At 40.1% G+C, this 23,359-nt stretch overlaps 3 protein-coding genes across 3 annotated transcripts; 2 read left to right on the plus strand and 1 right to left on the minus strand. All coding sequences in view use genetic code 12, as the record gives it.

Moving 5' to 3' along the window:
• The first annotated feature begins 589 nt into the window (after positions 1-589).
• On the plus strand, positions 590-5,483 carry ARO1 (Aro1p). Its single transcript, XM_064916821.1, has one exon. The coding sequence runs from the start codon at positions 664-666 to the stop codon at positions 5,374-5,376; it is 4,713 nt and encodes a 1,570-aa protein (XP_064774784.1). The 5' UTR covers positions 590-663; the 3' UTR covers positions 5,377-5,483.
• A 748-nt stretch (positions 5,484-6,231) lies between these two features.
• On the plus strand, positions 6,232-7,751 carry PTC8 (Ptc8p). The gene has a single exon (XM_064916822.1). The coding sequence runs from the start codon at positions 6,421-6,423 to the stop codon at positions 7,540-7,542; it is 1,122 nt and encodes a 373-aa protein (XP_064774785.1). The 5' UTR covers positions 6,232-6,420; the 3' UTR covers positions 7,543-7,751.
• MDN1 (AAA family ATPase midasin) lies at positions 7,752-21,215 on the minus strand. The gene has a single exon (XM_064916823.1). It carries the CDS (start codon positions 21,186-21,188, stop codon positions 7,851-7,853), a length of 13,338 nt encoding a protein of 4,445 aa, XP_064774786.1. The 5' UTR covers positions 21,189-21,215; the 3' UTR covers positions 7,752-7,850.
• Between the last annotated feature and the right edge of the window lie 2,144 nt (positions 21,216-23,359).

Consider the following 23,359-nt stretch of genomic DNA (forward strand, 5'->3'; position numbering starts at 1 on the left):
ACCATTTATTCAATTAGATAGGCATAATCGTGTATATATAATATTGTGCTGACTGTTTCAACTTATGATAGACTGCTGCTCTGCAACTTATCTATGTAATAGGTATATAATATACTTACAATATCACGATACCACGATATTTTTTCTCTCACCATGGTATCGTACGAATAGTCGCACCGAACAAAAGGAGAGACAGCAGAAGAGCCTAACGAATGTTACCACCACCAAACCAATGAACCACTACCAACAATGTACCACCATCCAATGCACCACCACTATTTCGTTTAGTTAGTTAAGAATAAAGATATACCCCTTCAAAATATATATATATATAAATATAAATATATATAATAATACACTATATGAAAAAAAAAACTGTTTAACTTATTCCAGCTATCTTCTACACTCCACATTACAACATCACCCCCTACTATTTGTCCCTCTCAATCCTCTCAATCCTCCCACCGCTAACGGAGTAAATCGACCGCTCTGAAAAACTTACAGCACGTGACGATGACTGATTCTCACAACCACTCATTTTTTTTTAACCGCCAGACGGTTACGTCGAAAGAATCAATCATTTTGCACCATCTAATTATAAGGGTAAGTGATACTCAGTAAGGTGGTAGTGTCTTCAATTGCTTGTAAAAACAGTTGCCACAAATGTCCATTCACAAGGTCTCCATTCTTGGAGCTGAGACTATCCATGTGGGCTACGGCATCCAGGACCACATCGTGGAAACAGTGCTAACACAGAAAGCGCTGTCAACTTATGTCATTATCACAGACACCAACATGGGCAGAACTGCCCCTTTTGCCAAATTGCATGCCAAATTCGACTCGAGAATCAAAGAAATCCGCCCAGAATCAAGATTGCTCTTCTACTCAGTTTCCCCGGGTGAAAACAATAAAAACAGAGAGACTAAGGCTGCTGTTGAAGATTTCTTGTTGCAACAAGGTTGTACGAGAGATACCGTCATTTTGGCAGTTGGAGGTGGTGTTATCGGAGACATGATCGGTTTTGTTGCTGCAACTTTTATGAGAGGGGTTCGTGTCGTTCAGATCCCTACCACTTTGCTTGCCATGGTCGATTCGTCTGTGGGAGGAAAGACAGCCATTGATACTCCTCTTGGAAAGAACTTCATTGGTGCTTTCCACCAGCCAGAATTCGTATTTGCCGATGTGTCATTCTTGGAAACTTTACCTACAAGACAGTTTATTAACGGTATGGCCGAGGTGGTGAAAACTGCTGCTATTTGGAACGAGGAAGAATTCACACGTTTAGAAAACTTCTCCAAGACGTTCTTGGATGTTGTTTCCAAAGAAAACCCAGACTTGCGCTCAATTGAACCAGAATTAGTAAAGACTGTACTTGAATCAATCAAAGTGAAGGCATTTGTTGTTTCCTCTGATGAAAAAGAAGCTGGTTTAAGAAACTTGCTTAATTTTGGTCACACTATTGGCCATGCTATCGAAGCTGTCTTAACACCACAAGCACTCCACGGTGAGTGTGTCTCTATTGGTATGATAAAGGAGGCTGAATTGGCCAGATATTTGGGAGTATTACCTCCAGTAGCAGTTGCCAGATTGTCTAAGTGTTTATTGGCCTATGGACTCCCAGTCACCATTGATGACAAGGACTTCTTGAAGAAGGTTGGAAACAAGCGCCATTACGTTGAAATCGATACTCTCTTAAAGAAAATGGCAATCGATAAGAAGAATGATGGTAGTAAGATCAGATGCGTTATCTTGGAAGCTATTGGAAAGTGCTACCAATTGAAGGCTCATCAGGTTTCGAAACAAGATTTGAGCTTCGTATTGACTGATGAGGTACTTGTACACCCATTCGAGAAAGACGTTACTCCTGCAACCAATGTGATCATACCACCTGGGTCGAAGTCTATTTCGAACAGAGCGCTCATCTTGGCTGCATTGGGCTCAGGAACTGTTAGAATTAAAAACTTGTTACACTCTGACGATACTAAGCATATGTTGGCTGCTGTCGCCTCGTTAAAGGGTGCTGAAATCTCTACCGAGGACAATGGTGAGACAATAGTAGTATCTGGTCGTGGTGGTGACTTAGTAACTTGCGACGAGCAATTGTACTTGGGAAACGCCGGTACTGCTTCCAGATTTTTAACTACCGTCGCATCCTTGGTGGGTGTTAACCCTGAATCATCCGAGCATGTAATCTTGACAGGAAATGCTAGAATGCAAGAGAGACCTATTGGTCCTTTAGTGGATGCCCTCAGAGCAAACGGTTCCGAAATAGAATACCTTAATAGAGAGGGATCGTTGCCTTTGAAGGTAAAAGCTGGTAAAGGTTTGAAGGGGGGAAGAATTGAATTGGCTGCTACGATTTCTTCTCAATACGTTTCATCCATCTTAATGGGTGCTCCATATGCCAAAGAGGCTGTAACATTGTCTCTTGTTGGTGGTAAGCCAATTTCTCAATTGTACATCGACATGACTATTGATATGATGAAATCTTTTGGCATCAATGTTACCACTTCAACTACTGAGGAGTACACATACCACATCCCTAAGGGGACATACGTTAACCCTAAAGAATATGTTATTGAGTCAGATGCTTCTTCTGCTACCTACCCATTAGCATTCGCTGCTTTAACTGGCACAACATGTACTGTACCTAATATCGGATCTTCTTCGTTGCAAGGTGATGCTAGGTTCGCTGTCGATGTTTTAAGGCCAATGGGATGTAAAGTGGAACAAAGTGCAACTTCGACAACAGTAACTGGTCCACCAAGAGGTCACTTGAGACCATTGCCTCACGTTGACATGGAACCAATGACTGATGCTTTCCTCACTGCATCAGTTGTGGCTGCAGTTGCCAAAGATAAGGACCAATCCACTTCTATCACCGGTATTGCGAACCAGAGAGTTAAGGAATGTGATAGAATCGCTGCTATGGTCTCACAATTATCTAAATTTGGAGTCAAGGCAAATGAATTGCCTGATGGTATCGAGATCCATGGTGTAGACATAGATGACTTAGTAACTCCATCTACTGAGAAGCGCGGTGTGAAAACATACGATGACCACAGAGTTGCCATGTCTTTCTCTTTGCTTGCCGGTTTATGCAAGCAACCTGTACTTATCCAGGAAAGATCATGCACTGGTAAGACTTGGCCAGGATGGTGGGATACTTTACATTCAAAATTCAAGGCTACTCTAGATGGCTATGAACTTCCATTCAATGTGGAGGATGTTACTTCTTTAGCGGAAAAACATGCCAACGGAAGTAAAAGTATAATTGTAATTGGGATGAGAGCTGCTGGCAAGTCGACCTTGTCCAAGTGGATGGCTTCTTTCCTTAATTTCAAGCTTTTAGACTTGGATGATGCCCTTGAGGCCAAGGTGGGAACTGACATCAGATCATTTATCAAGGAAAATGGTTGGGAAGAATTCCGTAAACAAGAAGCTATCCTTGCTAAAGAGTCGTTTTCTAGATACTCAGACGGCTACGTATTATCTACTGGAGGAGGAATCGTCGAAGGTGAAGAGGCAAGAGAGTCTTTAAAAGCATATATCAAGTCTGGGGGCATTGTATTACACTTGCATCGTGACTTGGATGAAACTGTAGAATTCCTTTCCGCAGATACTACAAGACCAGCATATGTTGATGAAATCAAGGAGGTGTGGACTCGTAGAGAACAATGGTACCATGAGTGCTCTAACTACCACTTCTATTCGTCCCATTGTTCCAGCGAGCTTGAATTCAAGCACTTGAGAGAGTCCTTTGTTAGATACTTGAAGACTATCACTGGTTTGCAGATTACTCAGGTTCCAACGAAGAGATCTGTCTACACTACGTTGCCTTTCGAAGATTTGACTGAGGTAGCAGGTTCTTTGGAAGACATCACTAACGGTTCTACTGCGGTTGAGTTGAGAGTAGACCTCTTAAAGGACTATTCCAAGACTTTTGTCGCAGACCAAACTGCCATTCTTAGAAAAAGCATCAATCTTCCGATCATCTACAGTGTGAAAACTGAATCTCAAGGCGGAAAATTCTCAGATGATGATATTGAAACTCTCCAAGAGTTGTTACAATTGGGTATCAAGTTAGGGGTTCAATACTTAGAGGTTCAATTGAATTTCCTTAATGAATTGCTTGAAAAAGTATTTGAGACTAAAAAATTCACCAGAATTATTGCTTCTTACGTTGATACGACAGGATCCTTGAAATGGAGTAATGTCGAGTGGAAAAATAGATACAACCAAGGTGTTTCCCTTAATGCTGATATCGTTAAGTTGGTTGGATATGCCTCCACTTTCCAGGATAACTTAGAATTGGAGACATTCAAGTCGACGTGTTCTTTGAAGCCATTGATTGCTTATAACAATGGTGAACAAGGTAAGTTATCTAGAGTGTTGAATCCAATCCTCACTCCAGTGACTCATGCTTTGATACCTACTGAATTGAAGGAAGAAGGCATTCTCAGCGCTCCTGAAATCAATAAGGCTTACGCTGAAATTGGTGGTTTGACTGAGAAACACTTTTGGATTATAGGACACCCTGTTGGTCACTCTCGTTCTCCCCCATTACACAATGCAGCATACAAAACCTTAAGTTTGCCATATGTGTTTGATAGATTCGACACCTCTGATGCTGAGGAAGCATTCAAGAAATTAATTAAAGAAGACAAGAACTTTGGTGGATTGGCTGTAACTATGCCATTGAAGGTTGATATAATGAAATTTATTGATGAATTGTCTGATTCAGCAACAACAATTGGAGCTGTCAACACCGTCATCCCATTGGAGGGAAAACCGGGTAAATACTACGGTGACAACACCGACTGGGTTGGAATAACAAATTCATTCATTAGAAATAAAGTGCCAAGTCTTGATAACAACCAGGTGAATGGGTTGGTGATTGGCGGAGGAGGCACATCAAGAGCTGCTGTTTACGCTTTACACAAATTGGGCTGCAAGAAGATTTATATGGTCAATAGAACGGTTTCCAAAGTTCACGAAATTAGGGATTCTTTCCCAGCCGAGTTCGGAATTGAGGTGTTGGAAACAGTAGAAGAAGTGAATTCTTCTGAGCCAGTTTCTTTGGTTGTATCTTGTATCCCAGCTGATAAGCCTATTGAGGAACAGTTGCTCAGCAATATCGAGAGCTTATTGTCCAGAGGCAGAGAAGCTAAACAAGGTGGTTTTACGCCTTACTTGTTAGATGCTTCGTACAAGCCAAGAGAAACACCTCTTATGAAGATCGCTCTGGAGAAGTACCAATGGAACGTCGTTCCAGGAGTCGAGATGTTAATCAACCAAGGAGAGAGACAATTCGAGCTCCACACTGGTTTCACAGCGCCATACAAGGTTATTTACGATGCTGTCGTAAATGAGTAATAGCTGCAAAATCACAAAAAAAAAGCTTTCTTTGTATATACATTCTAACTTTAAACATTACCAATAAAATCAACTAATATAATCAATATGGATGCATCACTGCTACTCATTTACTTTGCATTCACCTGTATTACATATTTGCTATATAGACCTACCATCTATTTCGTACCACGGACTTATCGGATACCTCTATTTTTTTTGCATCTATTCATTCGTAGTTCGAGCTTAACGTCTCAGGACATTTCTTTGACCTCATCTTTTTTAGCCACATCCAAAGCTATTCCCATGGCAAGTTGCCCTCTAATATATCATTTAGACATATCATTGCCAGAGCCACACCACAAACAATGGGCCATTGGTTGAAACCATTCGTAAGCTTGGCCCTGATCCCGAATCGCGGGTAAGCCAATGTCCGTCTACTCCCCGCAGTTTTTTTTGACGCGGCACTGGCGATTCTGGAACACAACGAGCCAAAAGCCTACAGGAATCTCTACCATCAAGCAAACGCACAGAGAGAGAGAGAGAGAGAGAGAGTGTGTGTGTGTGTGTGTGTGTGTGTGCTCAAGAGAAAGTCATTTTTTTACCCGGAGACCAGTCTCTCCAATGTAACCCAAATTTGCCATCACCTTTTTGCCTGCCCCGCTCCCCAGTCACCAAGCCAACCCTTCTACCACCATCTATTCGATCCGCCTTCCATTATTGCCCCATTACATATTTTCTCTTACCAACACTCACGTGATTTTGCAGCCGCTCGAAACTCCGAACTGTGTCCTGTACCTACCCCTCTTCCACCCAAAAAGAAATTCGAGAAGACCAATTTTTTGCTTTTTATAAAGGAACGACTTTGTAGTAATTAATAAAGCTAGGCAGAACACTCTCTTTTACAGTAGAAAGTACTGGTAGGAATAGTAGGGAGGAAGCAGTAGAGATTCAAAAAGGAAGAAATCCAAAGTAGTTCAGCAAGTTCTATCTATCAGGTCCAATCGTTAGCACTTAGCACTTACCACTTCCCTGCTCTCATATCCAGAAAACTATAGATCAAATATGCTAAAAACCACAAGAGTGGTTCCACAACTAGCCAAAGTGGTGGCAACAAGAACATTCAATACCACACCTCTTTTCCAAGGTGCCAGGAATTACTTCCGGTCATTTGCAGAAGAGGCACCAGAGGCCACCGATGATGTCAACCCCTTCATCCAGTACCCATTAGTAACTAAGGAACAAATGAAAAAGATTTCAAACGATAAGTTCAAGTTTGAATTTGCGTACACATCCTTTGCATTCCATAGCACCAGCAGTGTACCGTTGATCCATTCCTTATCAGATTTGACCGACCCCACTCTGTTAAACTCGTTGTTACCCAAAAGAAGACCACAAGGGCTGCCTGCTGACACATTGTCAATCAGAGCGGGAGACGATACGATGCTCGTATCGCCTTCAGTATTGGCTGTAGCTGATGGTGTTTCGAGTTGGGAAGGAAATAAAGACGGTGACGCCGGAATCTGGTCCAGATCCATGGTAGAGACCTTCAGTCGACTTATGACTGAGTACAAGCTCAGTCACACGCCACATCACTTGAATAATAGGGACATTTCTGAGATTTTGGACGATTCATTTTTGCATACCTCACATTTGATGGATTTACAAAAGTTGGAGGGGTCTTCAACTTTGATTCTCGGAATGCTTTCAGGAGATGAGTTGAAGATGGTCAGCATAGGAGATTCTAAGATTTACGTTATCAGAGATGGTAAGGTTATTAAGGAGAACGAGGAACAGATGGTATCGGACTTGTGCCCACAACAAATTGGAACGCAAACATTGACACAATTACCTTCTGAGATCGCTTGGGTGGACTCAATAAAATTGAAGGAAAATGATCTTGTTGTCGTTTGTTCTGATGGTATTTCCGATAACCTTTACGAGTGGGAAATCGTCGATTATCTCGATGAATTCCTCAACAAAAAGAAAGATAGCTTAAAGAGAGCTGTTAACAAATTACTCTTGAAGGCCAAAGAGGTGAGCTTCGATGATTACGCCTTTACTCCGTACAATGAGAAGGTGAATGCATTGCCAGAGAAGAAATTTGGAAAAAAAAATAGCACTGGCGGAAAACTTGACGATATGTCAATCTGTATCGGAAAGGTTGTCCTCAACAATAAGAAATAAAAAATCGAAAGAAATATTAGCATTGGGCACAAATCATTGAAATGTGATTTGTTTGGCACTTATAGACTTTAATGGGAAATAAAATCGGAGAACTTGTACAATATCTACCATAGCATGTCGCAACAGGGACACATAAGTACTTCTTAGAAGTAGTAATAGTATTTTAATAGTAATATAAAAAATTATAACTTCCATGTAAATCGAGAACTACAATTATTATATTTGTTAATATAAATGTCTAGTTGTATTAACTATATGTAATATGTACAATGAATGTTTTTAATATACAATTATTAATATTTTATGCTTCAAATAGAAGCAACTTCTGTGAAGTACTGTCTCAAGATTAAGGCAAGCATCTCAGGAAGCTCGTTGATATTTCTGACAACAACATAGAATTCAAAGGGGAAAGTATCCAAATACTTAACCACCTTCAAGCTTGTATTTCCAGATTTAGCGTCTGTTTCATAACTCACTTGACTCATATCCAAGATGGATTCATTGGAATTGATACCATCAATGACCACAAAAACAAGCATGATCTTCTCTTCTCTGGCCTTTCTAACCAATCTTTCAATGGTGTCATGATCTTCACATACACCATCAGAGATGATGATCTGTAATTGCCACAAGTCTGGGCTGGACGTAGATCTAGCGTCCTCAAAGATTTTCAACGATTTGTTGCACAACTGCTTGATATCAGTCTTGGTCTGTTGGAAGTCGAACCACTGGAATATTCTCGCACCACTCTCTTGGCTATTGAATGGCTTATCAAATGGATGAACTACCTTGATATCTTCACCAAATCTGACTATGGATAAGCCACCACTCTCTAATTGTGTTAAAGCCTTGGCTACTAAGGCAATGCTGTTAAAAGCCAACTCTGTGGACTTACTTTCACTCATTGATTTTGAATCATCAACAGCGATCATAATTTGGTATTGTCTCTTCGATGGCTTAGTTCTTCTCAACCATATTTTATCCTTACGGAATTCAGATGCAATATATGGAATTATTCTCTTCATGTTTAACCTCTTACCAGTTTTAAAGTCACCTCTTAATTTCGTGGCTAAAGTCGGCTCCAAAATTAACCTCAATTGCTCGCACAATCCAGAGGCTAATTCTTGGGTAGCCAATTCACTGTTTCTCCACATATTACGAGCGTCGTCGAGATCTAATGGAGGTAACTCTTCATCAAGATCAATCTCGACATTGTGACCATTTTCGATGGTATCGACTTCGTCGTCATCTTCTTCGGCGTCTAGTTCTATGCCATGTTTGATATTCAAATCGTCTCTATCAGAGTTTCTGTCACGGTCTCCAATGAAGGCTCCTTTAGTCTTTCCTTCATTGTCAGCATCAGCTTGGTTCTCTACCTCTTCCAATCCTTCATCAACTTCCATCTCGTCGTTAACGCCAAGTTCTTCGGGTTCTTGTTTCATTTCGGTGACTGTTTCTTTGTTATCTTCAATATCGTCATCGATAGCCATATCATCGTCTAATGATTGCACCTGATCCTTGTCAGCAGCACCAAGAGCCTGAGTGTCGAAGTTAGCATTTTCGCCGTCAACATGTTGAAATTCATCCGGCCTCTCCTTTGCTTTCTCCTCAGTCTGCTCCTTTTCTTCTTTTACAGATTCTTGGATTTCTTGACGACGACGATGGAACTCCTTCAATGTGTCACCCAACTGTTTCAATGATTCTTTAGCCATCTCACGTGCATCATCTTGAGCCGAGTTTTCTTCGTTTTCCTCTTTATCTTTTTGATTAGGATCTGTGGAGGCATTTCCAGTGGCTCCAATGTCGTCTTTATCATCCGCTACCTGGTTATCAGCACCCTCGCCTTTATCTCCCGATTCTTGTTTAACAGCGGATTCAGTATCAATATCTTCCATGGCAGCGTCTTCATTTGAACCATCAACTCCTTCGGCATCTTGATCCATTGCATTGTCATTACCACCTTCTTCTTCCTTTTCATCGTCCTTGTTTGCTAGTGTTTCCTCGTCCGACTCTATTTCATTTTCAGCTCCTTCTTCGTCAATTTCTTCGGCATCTTCATCGACGCCTTCTTGCTCCTGATCATCTACCTCATCAGTTTCGGCTTCAGCTTCTTCATCGACATCGTTACTTTCTTTATCGTCTTCATCTTCTCCATTATCTTCATCTTGTTCTTTATCGTTTGACTTGGAATCATCCTCATCAACATCCATTTTATCATCGAAGTCGTCGTCCTCGTTGTCCTTTTCATTGTCATCGTCATCTCCATCGAGATTCATGTCATCCGGAAGATCTAGAGCTTCGCTTTCAGGTACGTGTTCGTCTAAATGCTCGTTATCTTGTTGGGTGACTTCATCTTCTTGCTCCCCAGCATCGTTTTCTTCGCCCTCGTCATCACTTCCCTCTTTTTCTTCCTCGTCTTCTTCTTTTTGGTCCTCCTGAGAATTTTCTGTCTTATTGTTCTTCTTATTGGACTCTTCTTCATCTTCATTTGCTTCCATATTGTCATCATCATTAGTAGCATTCTCAGGAACATTTTCACTATCCTTTTCTTTCTTATCTTCCTTGACTTCTTCGTCCCACATCTTCTCATCTATAGCGTTAGGATCAAGATCGTCGATATCATCGATTTCTTCATCTAAATCATTTTCTTCATTATCCTCTCCTTCCTCATCTTCTTGATCTGAGGCGTCTTCTAAATTTCCAGCCATATCTCCTTCAATATCAACAGCATCATCATTTTCGTCGTCATCGTTGTTATTCTTATCCTTCTCTTCATTTGGCTGTTGAGCTTGTTCAGATAAATCTTCGTCATCCTCCACGTCGTTGGAGTTATTCGATGCACCTTCACCATCTCCCAAACCAGTTCCATCATGTAAATTGTTGTCTTCTTTTTGTTCAGATGGGGGTTCTGGAGAACAGAATCCCTTCAGGGCCAAAGTATACAACGATACGCTCAACATGAACGTAGAACGAGTAGTATTGTAGTAGTTGTGTCTCACATTATCGAAGACACTCAAAGTCAATCTATAGTAGTGATTCACTAAAGGCAATGTGAATGAGACCAAAGCGGAAGTGATATTGGATGACTCGTGGTTGTGCTGAACGGAAGAAATTACATCAAGACATTTGTTAAGTTTATAAAGGATACTCTTAGAGTGTAAAGCCTTGATGTACTTCATGATACGCTGCTGAGTTAGCACGAACCAGTTGTCGTTTTCTTCGGAAAGGTCTCCTTCTTGACACTCAATGACTTTTTGGACCGCCACTATTATAGAACTGGAAACATCTCTTAGGGTCCGCTCAACATCTTCCAATGATTTCAAAATCGTCAAGGACGTGCTCGATTGAATACTGCCATCATACTGCGCACTAGAAATCCAGGACAATATCACATCAGCAACAAATGCAACTCTTAAGTTCTTCAGCTTCCAGTCAATTAAGTTGGATTTGAAATTGGAGTAGAATACCCCAAATCTTGCAATAAAGTTCTTGGTTTTGGAAGTGTATATGGAAGTATCGAGCTTTTTGTACTCCTCTTCGAAAGTTACCAATTGCAATTTGCAATCATAAAAAACACTAGGTGAAGCCTTCTGAGTAAATAACTCCGTGGATTCTATAACTCGAGTAGCAAATTCAATCAACTTTGGAAGCCAGAATAATATTGATTTAATTTCACTCAAGTTATAATCAATAGACTCGCTGTCAGTAACTTGAACAAGATCAACATTTTCATTCCTGGAATTTGCAATGCCGTTTAAAGTATTGTAAATCGCTCTAAATTCTGGCAATTTCTCAGTGAAGTTCCTTAAAGGCTCCCTTGTAGCAACAAGTGTATGGATGAGATTCTCTGCTACTGCCAAACCCTTATCAGCATCTATTTGAGGTATATCCTCAGCAACATTAGCAACAGCAGCTCTCAAACGTGGAAGCAAATCCAAAATTCTATAGAAGAAAACATCAGTGTCCTCTAACTCTGTACCTTCAAAGGTTGAACTATTTGCAACAATCATATTGACTCCACTTTGGGACTTCATGATATCTGTTCTTAAAGTAGTCTTCAATCCCATTCTTCTAAGCTCTTTCAATGTGTCACTCAATAATTTTTTCTTCTGTGTCTTCAAGGCTGCGATAACCTTCTTGTTACCTTCCTTCAAATCTTTAGGAGTCTCGTTCCTAAGGCGTTCCATCTCTTCAAATAACTCTTTTGCAAAGTCCATAAGATTCGGAAGATTCTCAGAAGCAACACGGGTGATATATACCTCCATATTCGTATTGATGACAGACAAATTCTGGAGACGTGCCGGTCTCTCGTACCACGACGTCACAGCAGAGCAGAGAGCAATATCGTTGTTTTCAACGATAGTGCCTACCCTGTCTATGGTCTTCAACACAACCACTGATTTCGATTCGGTAGAAATTCCCAGCTCAATCAATGGGGAAACTGGGGTAGAAAGTAAGGAACGGTACTTTCTAACAATCTTATAGAGACTGTTGTGTGATTTTCTAGCACTCTGCTTGAGAGCGTCGATATTAACATCTTTCCAACTAGCCAATAAAATGACCTCAGACATATCCTTCTCCAATTTCTTCTTTGTAGCTGTAATGGACTCAGTGATCAGTGGAATGAACTGTTCATAGAAAGAAATAAAGTTTGAAAGCGTATTGAAAAGTTTTTTCTCGGTAGTCAATTGAGAAACATGGTTCTTGAATGCTTTCAATAAATTCAATCTAGGAAGAAACTCACCATATGTAGTTTTACTCATGAAGTAGTTTAATGCTGTCAACAAGGTCGATTGTGAAAAATCGTCCGATTCAGAAATTACTGGCACCAAAATTGATTCAAAAAGATGAAACCACCATTTTCCTATGCTCTTCTCAAGAGTTTCCTCTTCATGCAAAAATATCGATTTCCAGGTAGAGAGTTCCAATCTTCTCCAAGATACTATTAAAGTAGTCAATTCATTGTAAAGATCTTGGAGAGATACTTGACTGGAGGCGTATTTCTGCCACTCTGCAATCAAGGTAAAAATTTGTTCAACTTTTTGTAATAACCTTGAGACCGGAGTGTCCAAAGAGAACATCAAAAATTCATCTGAGGCAATAGCTATGTTTTGCAATGTAGCATGTTCCGGCCATTGTTCCAATAGCTTCGAAACAGAAGTATGGATTTTGGCAATTATAGAAATAGCCCTCTTTGACTCAACAGGAGAACAGTCGTGGTAGAAGTTAAATGCGGCGCTGATGTTGTTAAACTTTCTGTATGTTTCACCCAATTTAATAACCATGGAAGATAATACAGATGGGTTAATATCGCCTTGAGTAATGTCACGTCTGTACGTACTCAATAGCTGGGACAAATCAGTTCCCTCATTAACCAATGTTGTCAAGTCAATTTCTTTTCTATGAAGGTAATGGTCGGTATAACTTTTGGCAATGGTAAAATACAATGATTCAAAGCTTTCATTGTTCTTATTCGCATTTAAATCGGTATCAATAACTTCATCGTAGTCTGGAAAGAGAGTTCTAAAGTCGCCCTCAATGTCTACATCTGGATCAGTGTACTTGTATAAACTTCCTTTCTGGACGCTTTCTTCCTCTTCCTTAATACGACGCAAAGACCATCTGTAGTACAATGATTGGAATGTTTGAAGAAGAACTTCCGAAAAATCTGAATTTAACTTACGTGGATTGTAAGCAAAGCAAGCTTTCATAAAAAAAGCCATCAACTGTTCGGACGCCAAAGAATCGATGCTGATCTTTTTGTTGAAAACCTTGACATGTTCAAACATTGTCAAAATATGTTCTTCAGAGGCAATAATGGATGGGTTAACTGACCAAAGATCATCAAATGTGAATGCCGCTTGTCTTTGCTTTCCATCAAGGGACAACAAGTTGAAGCCTAGTTTGAGACCATACACATAACCACGCAAGATATCGTTAAGATCTGAGTAGCTCAAGTAATTCTGCTTCAAACGGTATAAAAACTTAGAAGAGTTTTTCTGGAAGATATCAACCATTTTCTCGCTGGATTTGGCAAGTGACTCAGCGCTTTGCAACAACTGTCCAACAGGAGTGACATCTATAGAGGATTCCATAAATGCCTTCCATTCCTCAAATAAAGCGTTAATAGTTGTTTCTCTTCTGTATACCTTTGGCTTACTTGGAATATCCTCGTTAAGCATAGTTGGCAAACACTCTTCAATATGAATCTTGTCATCACCACTGTATACTGTTCTGACTGCTCTCCAAGATGATACGAGTCTCTCGGATGCTTCCTTCTGTTCCTCGTACTTCTCGTAGATAATATACTCCCTAATAGCTGGATCATATGGAGAACTTGGAACAAAAAGTTGAATAGCACCGCAAGAAAAGAGAACCCACGCTTTTCCTAAACTTCCAATGGTGAGTTTTTGGTTCAACAATATCACTGAGGGGATGAAAAACTCAACTGCAATTTTAACAAAATGAGGTTCATTTGACTTCTCAAGACAACTGATAAAGTCCTCGACAACCACGAAGCCTTCCTTTTCCAAGCTTTGCAAGCAAGAAGTGAAGTCCTTGGCAGCATCTTCATCGAATGTTTCGAAGTGGGGCTCTAATATCTTTACCAACCACGCCAACAACATTCTCTTAGAAACGTCTTTTTGGTCGGTCAAAATTTCTCCTGAGTGTCTCACTATGACATTACCCATCAAACGGAAATCTTCCAAATTCTGTTGCAAATACTTTCCTGGAGTCATACCAAATGTGACAGACTTATCTAGCAAGTTTCGCGCAATATCGCTTGAGAATAACCCATCTGTCAAAGAAACAGCTTTTCCGTTTTTCTCAATCCAAAGATCATCAAAGATTGCAGGATACGGGTTAAAAGCATTCGACTTGTTTCTCAAGGACGAGAGTGTTTTTTTGTTGGCGAGTGTCGCTAAATAAGCAAGGTCTGTTTCAGCAATATCTGACTCCTGAGCACATGCAGACACATAGTTTGAAACTAAAGCAAACTCCACCTCCAAAGAATTCTGTCTTTTGTATACAAAACTTGCAGATGCATCACTTAATTTGCTTATGCCGTCTTGCAAAGTTGTCAAAATCTGAGTATACTCCGCTGAATCAAATCCACCACTCAAGAGTGAGTTATACAATTCATCGAAAAGGACTCTCAACTGAACGATGTATTCACCAACATCAACAAATTGTTCTCTAGCAGCATCATCAAAGTCATTAGCCAACTGGATAAGAAGCTCTGCGCTCTTCCAGGATTCCTCATTTTGTGGATAATTACATCTGAAGTGTTCCCAAATTCTGTCCATAGAGAACCCTGTAGTTAGTGCTAAACTGTCACCAAAGGCATTCAAGGAAGATTTCAACTTGGAAATGTCACTTACGATGAATTCATTCTCCCCGTAGGATTCAATCCATTTGCTAATCAACTCCTGGTAGATCCTCAATTTTGACTCATTCTGAGTCTCTGCTGTTCTCACCATACCATTGAATAATTTTTGCAATTCGTAGAGCGATTTGTAGGTCGAGTCATTGGAAAATACTGCCTTGTCAACGCTTGATTCAAATGCTGAGTAAATAAACTCGATGAGTTCAACAACAAATTTGAAAACTTTCAACTTCGGAGGTGACTTTATGTCTCTTCCCATTTCATATGCAGCAGACCTCTCAATGTAATTCAAACTGCTAATTCTACCATTCAAAGCTCTGCCTTCAATGGAACTTCTAATTTGGTTGGATTCAATAATACCAGATACAACTTCAAAAAATAACGTAGGCTCCGACAGGTCGGTTCCAGAAGCGGTCTTTGACAAAGAAGCAAGAAGGTAATTATTGAATTGGGGATGCAACGATTGATATAGTGAGAAATTGGTCTTAGCTCCAACTATATCATCAACATAGGCACCAGTTTGTTGGAAAAGGTTGGCCAATTTACTTATAATACCATCATTATTGAGGAAATCAATTTTTGAACGAACAGCAGCAATTGCCTCCTTTGTTTTCAGATCAAAATCACTGGAGCACGATACCAAATCATACCAGCCCGCAACTGTATTAGCGTATATGAGAGGCAATACACTTAAAGATGCGTTAATAGTTTCAGATGAGACTAAATCCCCGAAGTTCAAGACATCGTCCATAAGAGCAAATGGCCTAATCAAGGATTCCGTTGGTTGCAAAAATCCAACAGTAGGCTTAAAAATGGATTCTGATACAGTTAGATTCTCGAACCTTTTATTCAAATCGTTATCTGTACGGCTCCTCAAATATCCAAGGATTCTTGAATCAAATTCTGTTACTCTGTCAGATAACATCTCTAAATGGATCTCGATACCTCTGTTTCTCATCGCTCTAGAGAGCTCACCATATTTTGGATTCATTGTCAAGAATAATCTGAAATCAGGGTGAGGTTCAAGAGTCCTTGGCTGGCCGTCTTCATTGCTGCACTCGTTAATTATTAGACTTCCATTGGTCTCCAATAATGAGTTCAATCTATCAAGAACAGAAGGGCTACATAAGTTAGCATTGTCTAATACCAACCAGTGGCCCTTTTCTACTGCTTTAACCAAAAGACCATCGAACCATTCAAACTTTACACTCTTCTCCTCCTTGATTCTCTTGTCAAGCATTGCTGATTGTTCAACCATTTCAAGAAGTCTATCATTAGAGTAAAATGATAAAAAGGATTTGATGAAGGAATGGAACTCAGAATAATTGGATGTAGTGACTTCCTGGGAGCTTAAATACTTGATCAAAGCCAATGACTGAGACAAAGTAGTAAATTGTGATGAGGACACGCTCAAATTTGTAACCACCAAATCGTTTAAATATTCTTTGACCTTGCTGGTGATCTCTCCTATAGCCCTTGTTAAATCGACTTGCTCGTAGCCTCCTAGGATATCCATAGAATCAACATCACTATTCATTGCAAATTCATCGACCTGTGCACCAACTGCATTTGCTACGAATCTGATCAATTCAGTTTTTCCAGAATTAGAAGGACCAGTCAAAATTAAAGGAGTATTCTTGTTGATGCATCTAAGAAATGTTTCGATGATAGCAAAGTTAGATTGCAACGGAACAGGATTGGTTCCGCTATTGTGTTGAATAACCCTGCTCTTCTTCGAGAGAGCTCCGCCGGCTTGCAAGTATGTTTCTGAGGCAGCATAGTAGTTGTCTCTTTTTTGCTTTGTCCCAAAAATACTTTCAAACAATGCAACTGCTTTATATCTATCAGAATCTGATCTAAATCTCTGTAAAACAATCATCTCAAGGAAGTCGGCAGGGCTAATGTCCTCCGTTATGGACTGAGTATTCAACAACTCTAGCCATCTCAAAGTATCACGCAAGTTGAATTCCCAAGGGCCACCAGAAGAGCCCCATCTTTTGTGAATGACGACTTCGTCCTCTAGCTTAGACATGAACTCAATTATCTTAGAACAGATGTCTTGGTTAATCTGTGGGTATAAATGTTGAGAGATCATATTCAAATCTTGAGATTTCAAGGTGTCGACATATACAACAGAGAAACGGTTAACGAATGACTTCGGTAAACCCTTTCTACCACCACCTTGGTACTGTGGGTTCTGAGCAGCGAATACCTTGAAGTTTGGGTGACAAGAAAAAGATTTGTCCAACTCAGGAATGTAGGCTTCCCCACGGTGATCTAAACATGCATTCAAACCTTCCAATACTGATTGAGAGGCCAAGTTCATCTCATCTAATAAGACCCATTCACCTCTTTGCATAGCTCTCAAGAATGGTGCATCACGCCAAACAAATTCACCTGTCTTGCCTCCTTCGGCGGGGGCATCAGAACCAAACAAATCAACCAAGTCGGTTTGCTCCGATAAGTTGATACGCACCAAATAGTTTCCTGTGGCCTTAGATATGGCAGAAACCAAACTGGTCTTGCCTACACCTGGACTACCTTCCAATAAAATTGGCTTATGCACTTGCATTGCTCTAATAACACGCATAGCGTTAGCTGAAGTGGTTGGGGCATGCAAATTGAATGCTTCAGTCGAAGAGGAACCATGTACTCTGGGTAACGAAAACGAACCAGCATTAAGTTTATTATCGTCCAATGAAACGTTGAAGCTGTTCCTATAGAATTGCAAAAGATCTATGCCTGCAATCTCAGACAACTGTTCAACACATTCAACCTTCTGATCTCTCAATCTGAGCTCATTCTCTGCCAAATAAGCAGTATTGTTTGTTCCCAAAGCATCGATAAATACCATAGAAGCGCCATGCAATAAGGCTTCATTAGTATCGAAACATTCTCCACAGGAATTAATGAACTGAACCCACGCAAGGATATCTCTAAGAGAAATAACACCACTGTCAGCATGGCCTCCGCCAAACTTCTTCCCGTACCACTCAGAGAACTTCACGATAGTATCGACGTGCTTTTTGTTTACTAAACGGTCAGCAACTATCTCCTTGACATCATTAAAATCCTCCATTGAGGGAACCCAAATTTCCGTGAAACGGTTTCTCAAAGCAGGCGAGAGTTCTTTCTTTCCGTAGTCTCCACCAGGATTCATAGTGGCCAAGAATTCGAAACTGCTAGCAGCTGTTACAAAAACATCATCTGTTCCCTTCTCAGCAAGTAATAAACTCCTCTCGGGCTCCAAAACAGAATTCAATCTTTCCAAGACAGAGTCATCTGCCAAAGATATCTCGTCTAGTAAGAAAAAGCTTCCATCCTTCATGGCACGTACTAAAGGTCCATCATTCCATTCGAAAAGGACAGCGGCATTTCTTCTGCATTCTCTGATCTGCTCAACTGTCTCAGGACTAATCTTTTCCTTCAGAATAGAGTCATATTTGACCAAAAGGCGTTCCATGGTCATGTCTTCGGCAGATACTTCGATACCAAGAGTCGAAAATAAAGAAACCAAGTTGGTAATCAAAGACTTTTGACTTTCAAATCTATTACGAACAGGTCTTTGGGCACCAAGGATATCACCGGTCTCGGTGTTCTGATGGGCGTTGACGGTTACAAGTTCTCTTCCAAGATACTGAGCAATAATCTGGCAAACAGTAGTCTTACCGCAACCTGTCTCACCAACCAACAAAAGTGGTTCCTTATACTTCATTGAAGTGAACACCAAGACAGCTAATCTTCTCATAGCCTTCGTCCAAACAATGTCTGAATTTGTACTCATCATGGCTTCATTTTCAAGGGATTTGTAGTAAGCATCCATGTCAAGTTTGACTCTCATGACCTTCTCGATAGTTTCTTTGACGACGCGTTTCTCGTCTTCCTTTCTAACTCTTTCGGCCAACAACATATACCCATTGGCAGCAAGCTCTTCGTAACCCACGGCCTCCCTAAGTGCCCACCTGAACAAATCTCTCAAAGTAGCAAAAGAATTCTTCTGTTCAAACAATCTGGTCGATTGGCGCTGGATAGATAAGTTTCTATAAACTTCAACGATCTTTTTACAGTAAGAGGGAGCGATTTGGCATCTTTCCTTTAAGATAACCTCCAATTCATCCTGTGGAATGTCATCAAAATGAAGCTCAAGAAATCTATTTCTAAAAGCTCTGGACAAGACCTTTCTACCACCATAAATTCCTGGGGGGTTTTGAGTAGCAAAAAGCATGAAGTCTGGATGTGGGTGGACTACCTCTTGAGTCTCTGGAATAAATAATTCCCTGTTGTCGTCAAGTAAACGATTCAATGCTTCAAGGACATCAGTTGGAGCAAGGTTCAACTCATCCAACACGATCCAGTGTCCCTTTCGCAAGGCCTCAACTAAGATACCCTCCTTGAAAGACAATTTACCAGTAGAATCAGAGACGTATGTACCCAAGTATTCCTGAAGATCCGTATGCTCATGATTATTGATACGAACAAATTTGTGGCCTGTAATATTGGCAAGATATTTGATCATAGAAGTCTTACCAGCAGATGTAGGACCTTGTACTAAAACTGGGAATCTTCTTCCTGCTGTTGCACGGACCAAGTTTAGCATGTTTTTCTCAACAAATGGAGTGATAATGTAGTGGGGTTGAGGAACAATTTCTTGTGGGCCATGCTTCATCCAGTAATGTCTGAATTGAACGTATTCCTCGGAATTCGAGGAAGGGGCTGGTGGGCATTGACTCATTACTGATTTTGCATTCTTGAGTCTTCCAATTGTATGTTGAACGATCACTGGGCGCAAAATCTCTTCCGACTTAGAATCTAACAAAGTTAAGAAGGCCATACAGAATCCCTCGTAGAGCGATCTACGTAATCCATAGATGGATACTATGTCACAAACATAGATAAGGGTTCTTGTCAACGTACGAATACTGAAATGAGGACGCTGATTGGCACCATCTACAATTTGGTTCGATTCGGAAAGCCTCTTAGCAGACAAGTACAATTCAGCTATGTCATTACCTGCCCACTCATCACCGATGGCATATCTGCCAATGTATTTGTCAATAATAGACAAAAGATCATTAATATCTCTATCCGGAGAGTGAACATAGATCTCACTGAACCTGGAGCGAATACTTAGTGGCAAATCTCTTTTACCAACATCGGTAGAAGGATTCATACAACCGAATATTCTAAATTGTGGGTGTGCTTTGATAGATTCCACATCACCCTTTTCTGTTAAAAGAACAGATCTCTGATTAATGGATTCGGATAATAAATCAGCGATACTTTCCAAGGTGTCCGCTGAAGCCAAGTTAATTTCGTCAAGTAACAACCACTCACCATCTCTTACTGCCTTAACTAACGAACCCTCTACGAAGTTAAAAACAAATGAGTTCTCAAGAGAGCTGGATTGAAGTTCAAATTCTGTAATCTTCTGCTCGAACTCAACCCATCGGTCGAGAAGAATATTCTTCTCATGAGATTTCAACTTCCTCTTTTTCTTTGGGGCACCGTCTTCATCGGAGTCTTCGACTTGCGCCAAGATATCTTTTGACATTCTGAGCGCCTCTCTCCATAACTTGATCACATTCTTCCATTGATTTTTATTGAAACATTTGGACAAAACTCTAGAAAACTTCTCATTCTTTTTCTCAGAGAAAGTGGCAATGAAAAGGTTTTCAAATATTTCTTGAAGCGGAACTGCAACTGTTTTAGTGTTGACTGGCTTGTACCCTCCCAACAAATCACCTGCCTCGGTTTGTTGAGATACATTAATAACTGTCAATTTTTTGTTCATCTGTTTGGCAATTTGTTGCACTACAGTTGTTTTACCAGTACCGGTTTCACCGACCAAAAGGACAGGTTCAGCCATCTCTATTGAAACAGCAATCTGTTCCATGAGCCTTAAGGAGTGGTTGGTTCTTGCAAAAGAAGTATTATTACCTGTCTTCTTATTAATGTAAAGAGCTTTGTCGACATCGGACTTGTGCAAAGTAGCTCTTCCAATCTTGATTTTTTCTTCATCGTTAATGTAGTTGGGTATATGCTTTGTTAAGAAAAGGTTAATTCTGGAACTTGCGACTTCCAATGTGTCACCAATAGCGTTAACTAAAGGCTCCAACGCCGACTGCTCGGTAATTGCACTTCCGAAGCAATCTACAGCCTCCGCAAAAATGTTATCGTAGACGGTAGATTCAAGTAACTGACTCGAGGACGTAATTCCTTCGTTCGATAACATTGCATTGCATCGAGAACAGAACTTCATTAAATCTCTGAAAGAGATAACTCTGGGATGTGAGCCTTTGTTTAAGGAAATGAAAGAGCTGAGTGAGTAAATTCTAGTAATCTCGTTGTAACATTTGATGAAAGGAATTATGAGATTCAGAAGCAATGGAAATTTGGTTACAAGAATATTCTTCAAGTCTACTTCGCTAGGTACCTGAACCTTAATGAGCTCCCAGAGCCTTAAACCAATGAGATCTGGTAGAGTGAATTTTGAATCGTCATTTATTCTAACAGTGGAAATCAATTGGAAGCCATTCTTTGCTTTGATTACTTCTCCTCTCGATGGAATGGTTAGTTCTCTCTTCTCCAATAAAGTTAAAAGGATTGACAAGACTTCTGTAGGTGCTTTGTCTATGTCTTCAATTAAGACCCACTTTCCTTCTCTTACGGCGGTAGTCAACACACCTGATCTCCATTGAAATGTTCCTGGTTTCTCTCCAGAAGAGTAAGTTCCTAACAAAAGTTTGGCATCTGTCTGTTCACCTAAATGGATCTTTACGATGGAGTTCTCATATGACATGTAACTGGCAAGTTGGTTAATTAAGAAAGACTTACCAGAACCTGCCTTACCATAGAGCATCACTGGTCTATTATTTTGGATATGATGCGCTAACTGTCTTAATACTTGCACTGAACCCTCAGTAGCGACAAAGTTGGACTCGTCGGTATCAGTTGTATTATCTGTAGAATCTATTGGTACTCCTACAACATTAGGAACTAGTACACCACATATAGAAGTTACCAACGAGCTTAGATCTGAGGACGAAATAACTACATTTTGTCCCCGTTTCGTGACATCAGTGATAGTATTTGCTTTTGGTAATTTGGAAAAATTGGACAATCTCTTCGCTTCCAAAAGGGGAAGAAACTTATAGTCCAAGTTTTCGTCAGTCTCATATTTGGACTTGAGGTCTACATCACCGATGTGAGTTTGAACCATCTTGGTCTGTGCTTCTTCCGATGCACTCAAGTATATGGATAAGATTTTTATAGCCAAGTATTTGGCAACATTGTGGTCACCTTCTGATCTTATTATGCTGTATAAAACATCTGGAATGATGAAGTGTTTGAATCTGTGGTTGTCGTACGAGATAAGTCTATAGAATGAAAGAAGAATTGCTTCCAATTCTTCAGATGCAATAGGTGAATTATTTTGCTTTACTCTGGATGATAAAATGGAAAATATTTCGGCCTTCGAGACAAAAAGCTCTACCAAGTTCAACGATTCGTTCGAGATATGGATCAATCTCGATAATGCACTGAGTATGAGTGAACCTTTCACGGTATTGCTCTGCTCAGAGACAACTTCTTGGTAGTACTGACTCTCAAACTGTTCAGGGAATGACACCCAACGCGAGACTAAGTCAAGAAAAATGTCTTTAAATGAATAAAAAATGGGCAAGGTAGTGGAACCATGCAATGCAAAGAGGGCCAAGCTGTTCAAGTTTTCATCGACAGACTTGGCTGTATCAAATTGGTATAATGGTAGAAGCTTTTTGAGAGGAAAGGCTGCTTCGTACGCAGCGTACAACGCCTTTGAATTCTCTAAGTTGATAACAATGTTGTTATTCATGGCAGACTTATTTTTCTTAATTCTTGCCAGTGTAACAACACTTCAATACCGCTTCTCCTATACTTTCTAAAATATAAACTACTTTATAAATCATCTACAACTATACTTCACACCATATATTTGGAAAATTATATTTTCAAGATGAGATGGCTGGCACTGTATACAGTGAATTGATGCAAAATACCTTAACTATGTGATGAGAAGAGATGGAGGAAGGAAGGGAATGAATGGGGTAGAATTCGGGACGATGGGGCAGGTGGTATGTATGTGATGATAGTCCAGAGAAGCTTATTTCTGAAGATTTTGCTACTTTTTCTTGTCTTGTTTGTCAAATTTAACTTCAATTTGTGTGTGTGTTTTACTTTAAAGGGAGACATGGGCTTCACTTAGTGCATTGCTTGTATCTTTGTGAGCACTATATATCTGGAACAGGAACATAAAGGACCGGTGGAAAGAATAGAGAAAATATAGATACAGTAAGGTCTAATGGGAGTTGTTATTAAGTATGGATTCTTCGTAGTTCAACTATGAAACGCTATGAAATTCCAATTATGAAAGTGCCAGGAAGAGTTGTTAAA

This window comes from Scheffersomyces xylosifermentans (genome assembly GCF_036884685.1).
Source record: "Scheffersomyces xylosifermentans strain CBS 12540 chromosome Unknown RJT20scaffold_3, whole genome shotgun sequence".
In the NCBI taxonomy this organism is placed as follows: Eukaryota; Fungi; Ascomycota; class Pichiomycetes; order Serinales; family Debaryomycetaceae; genus Scheffersomyces; species Scheffersomyces xylosifermentans.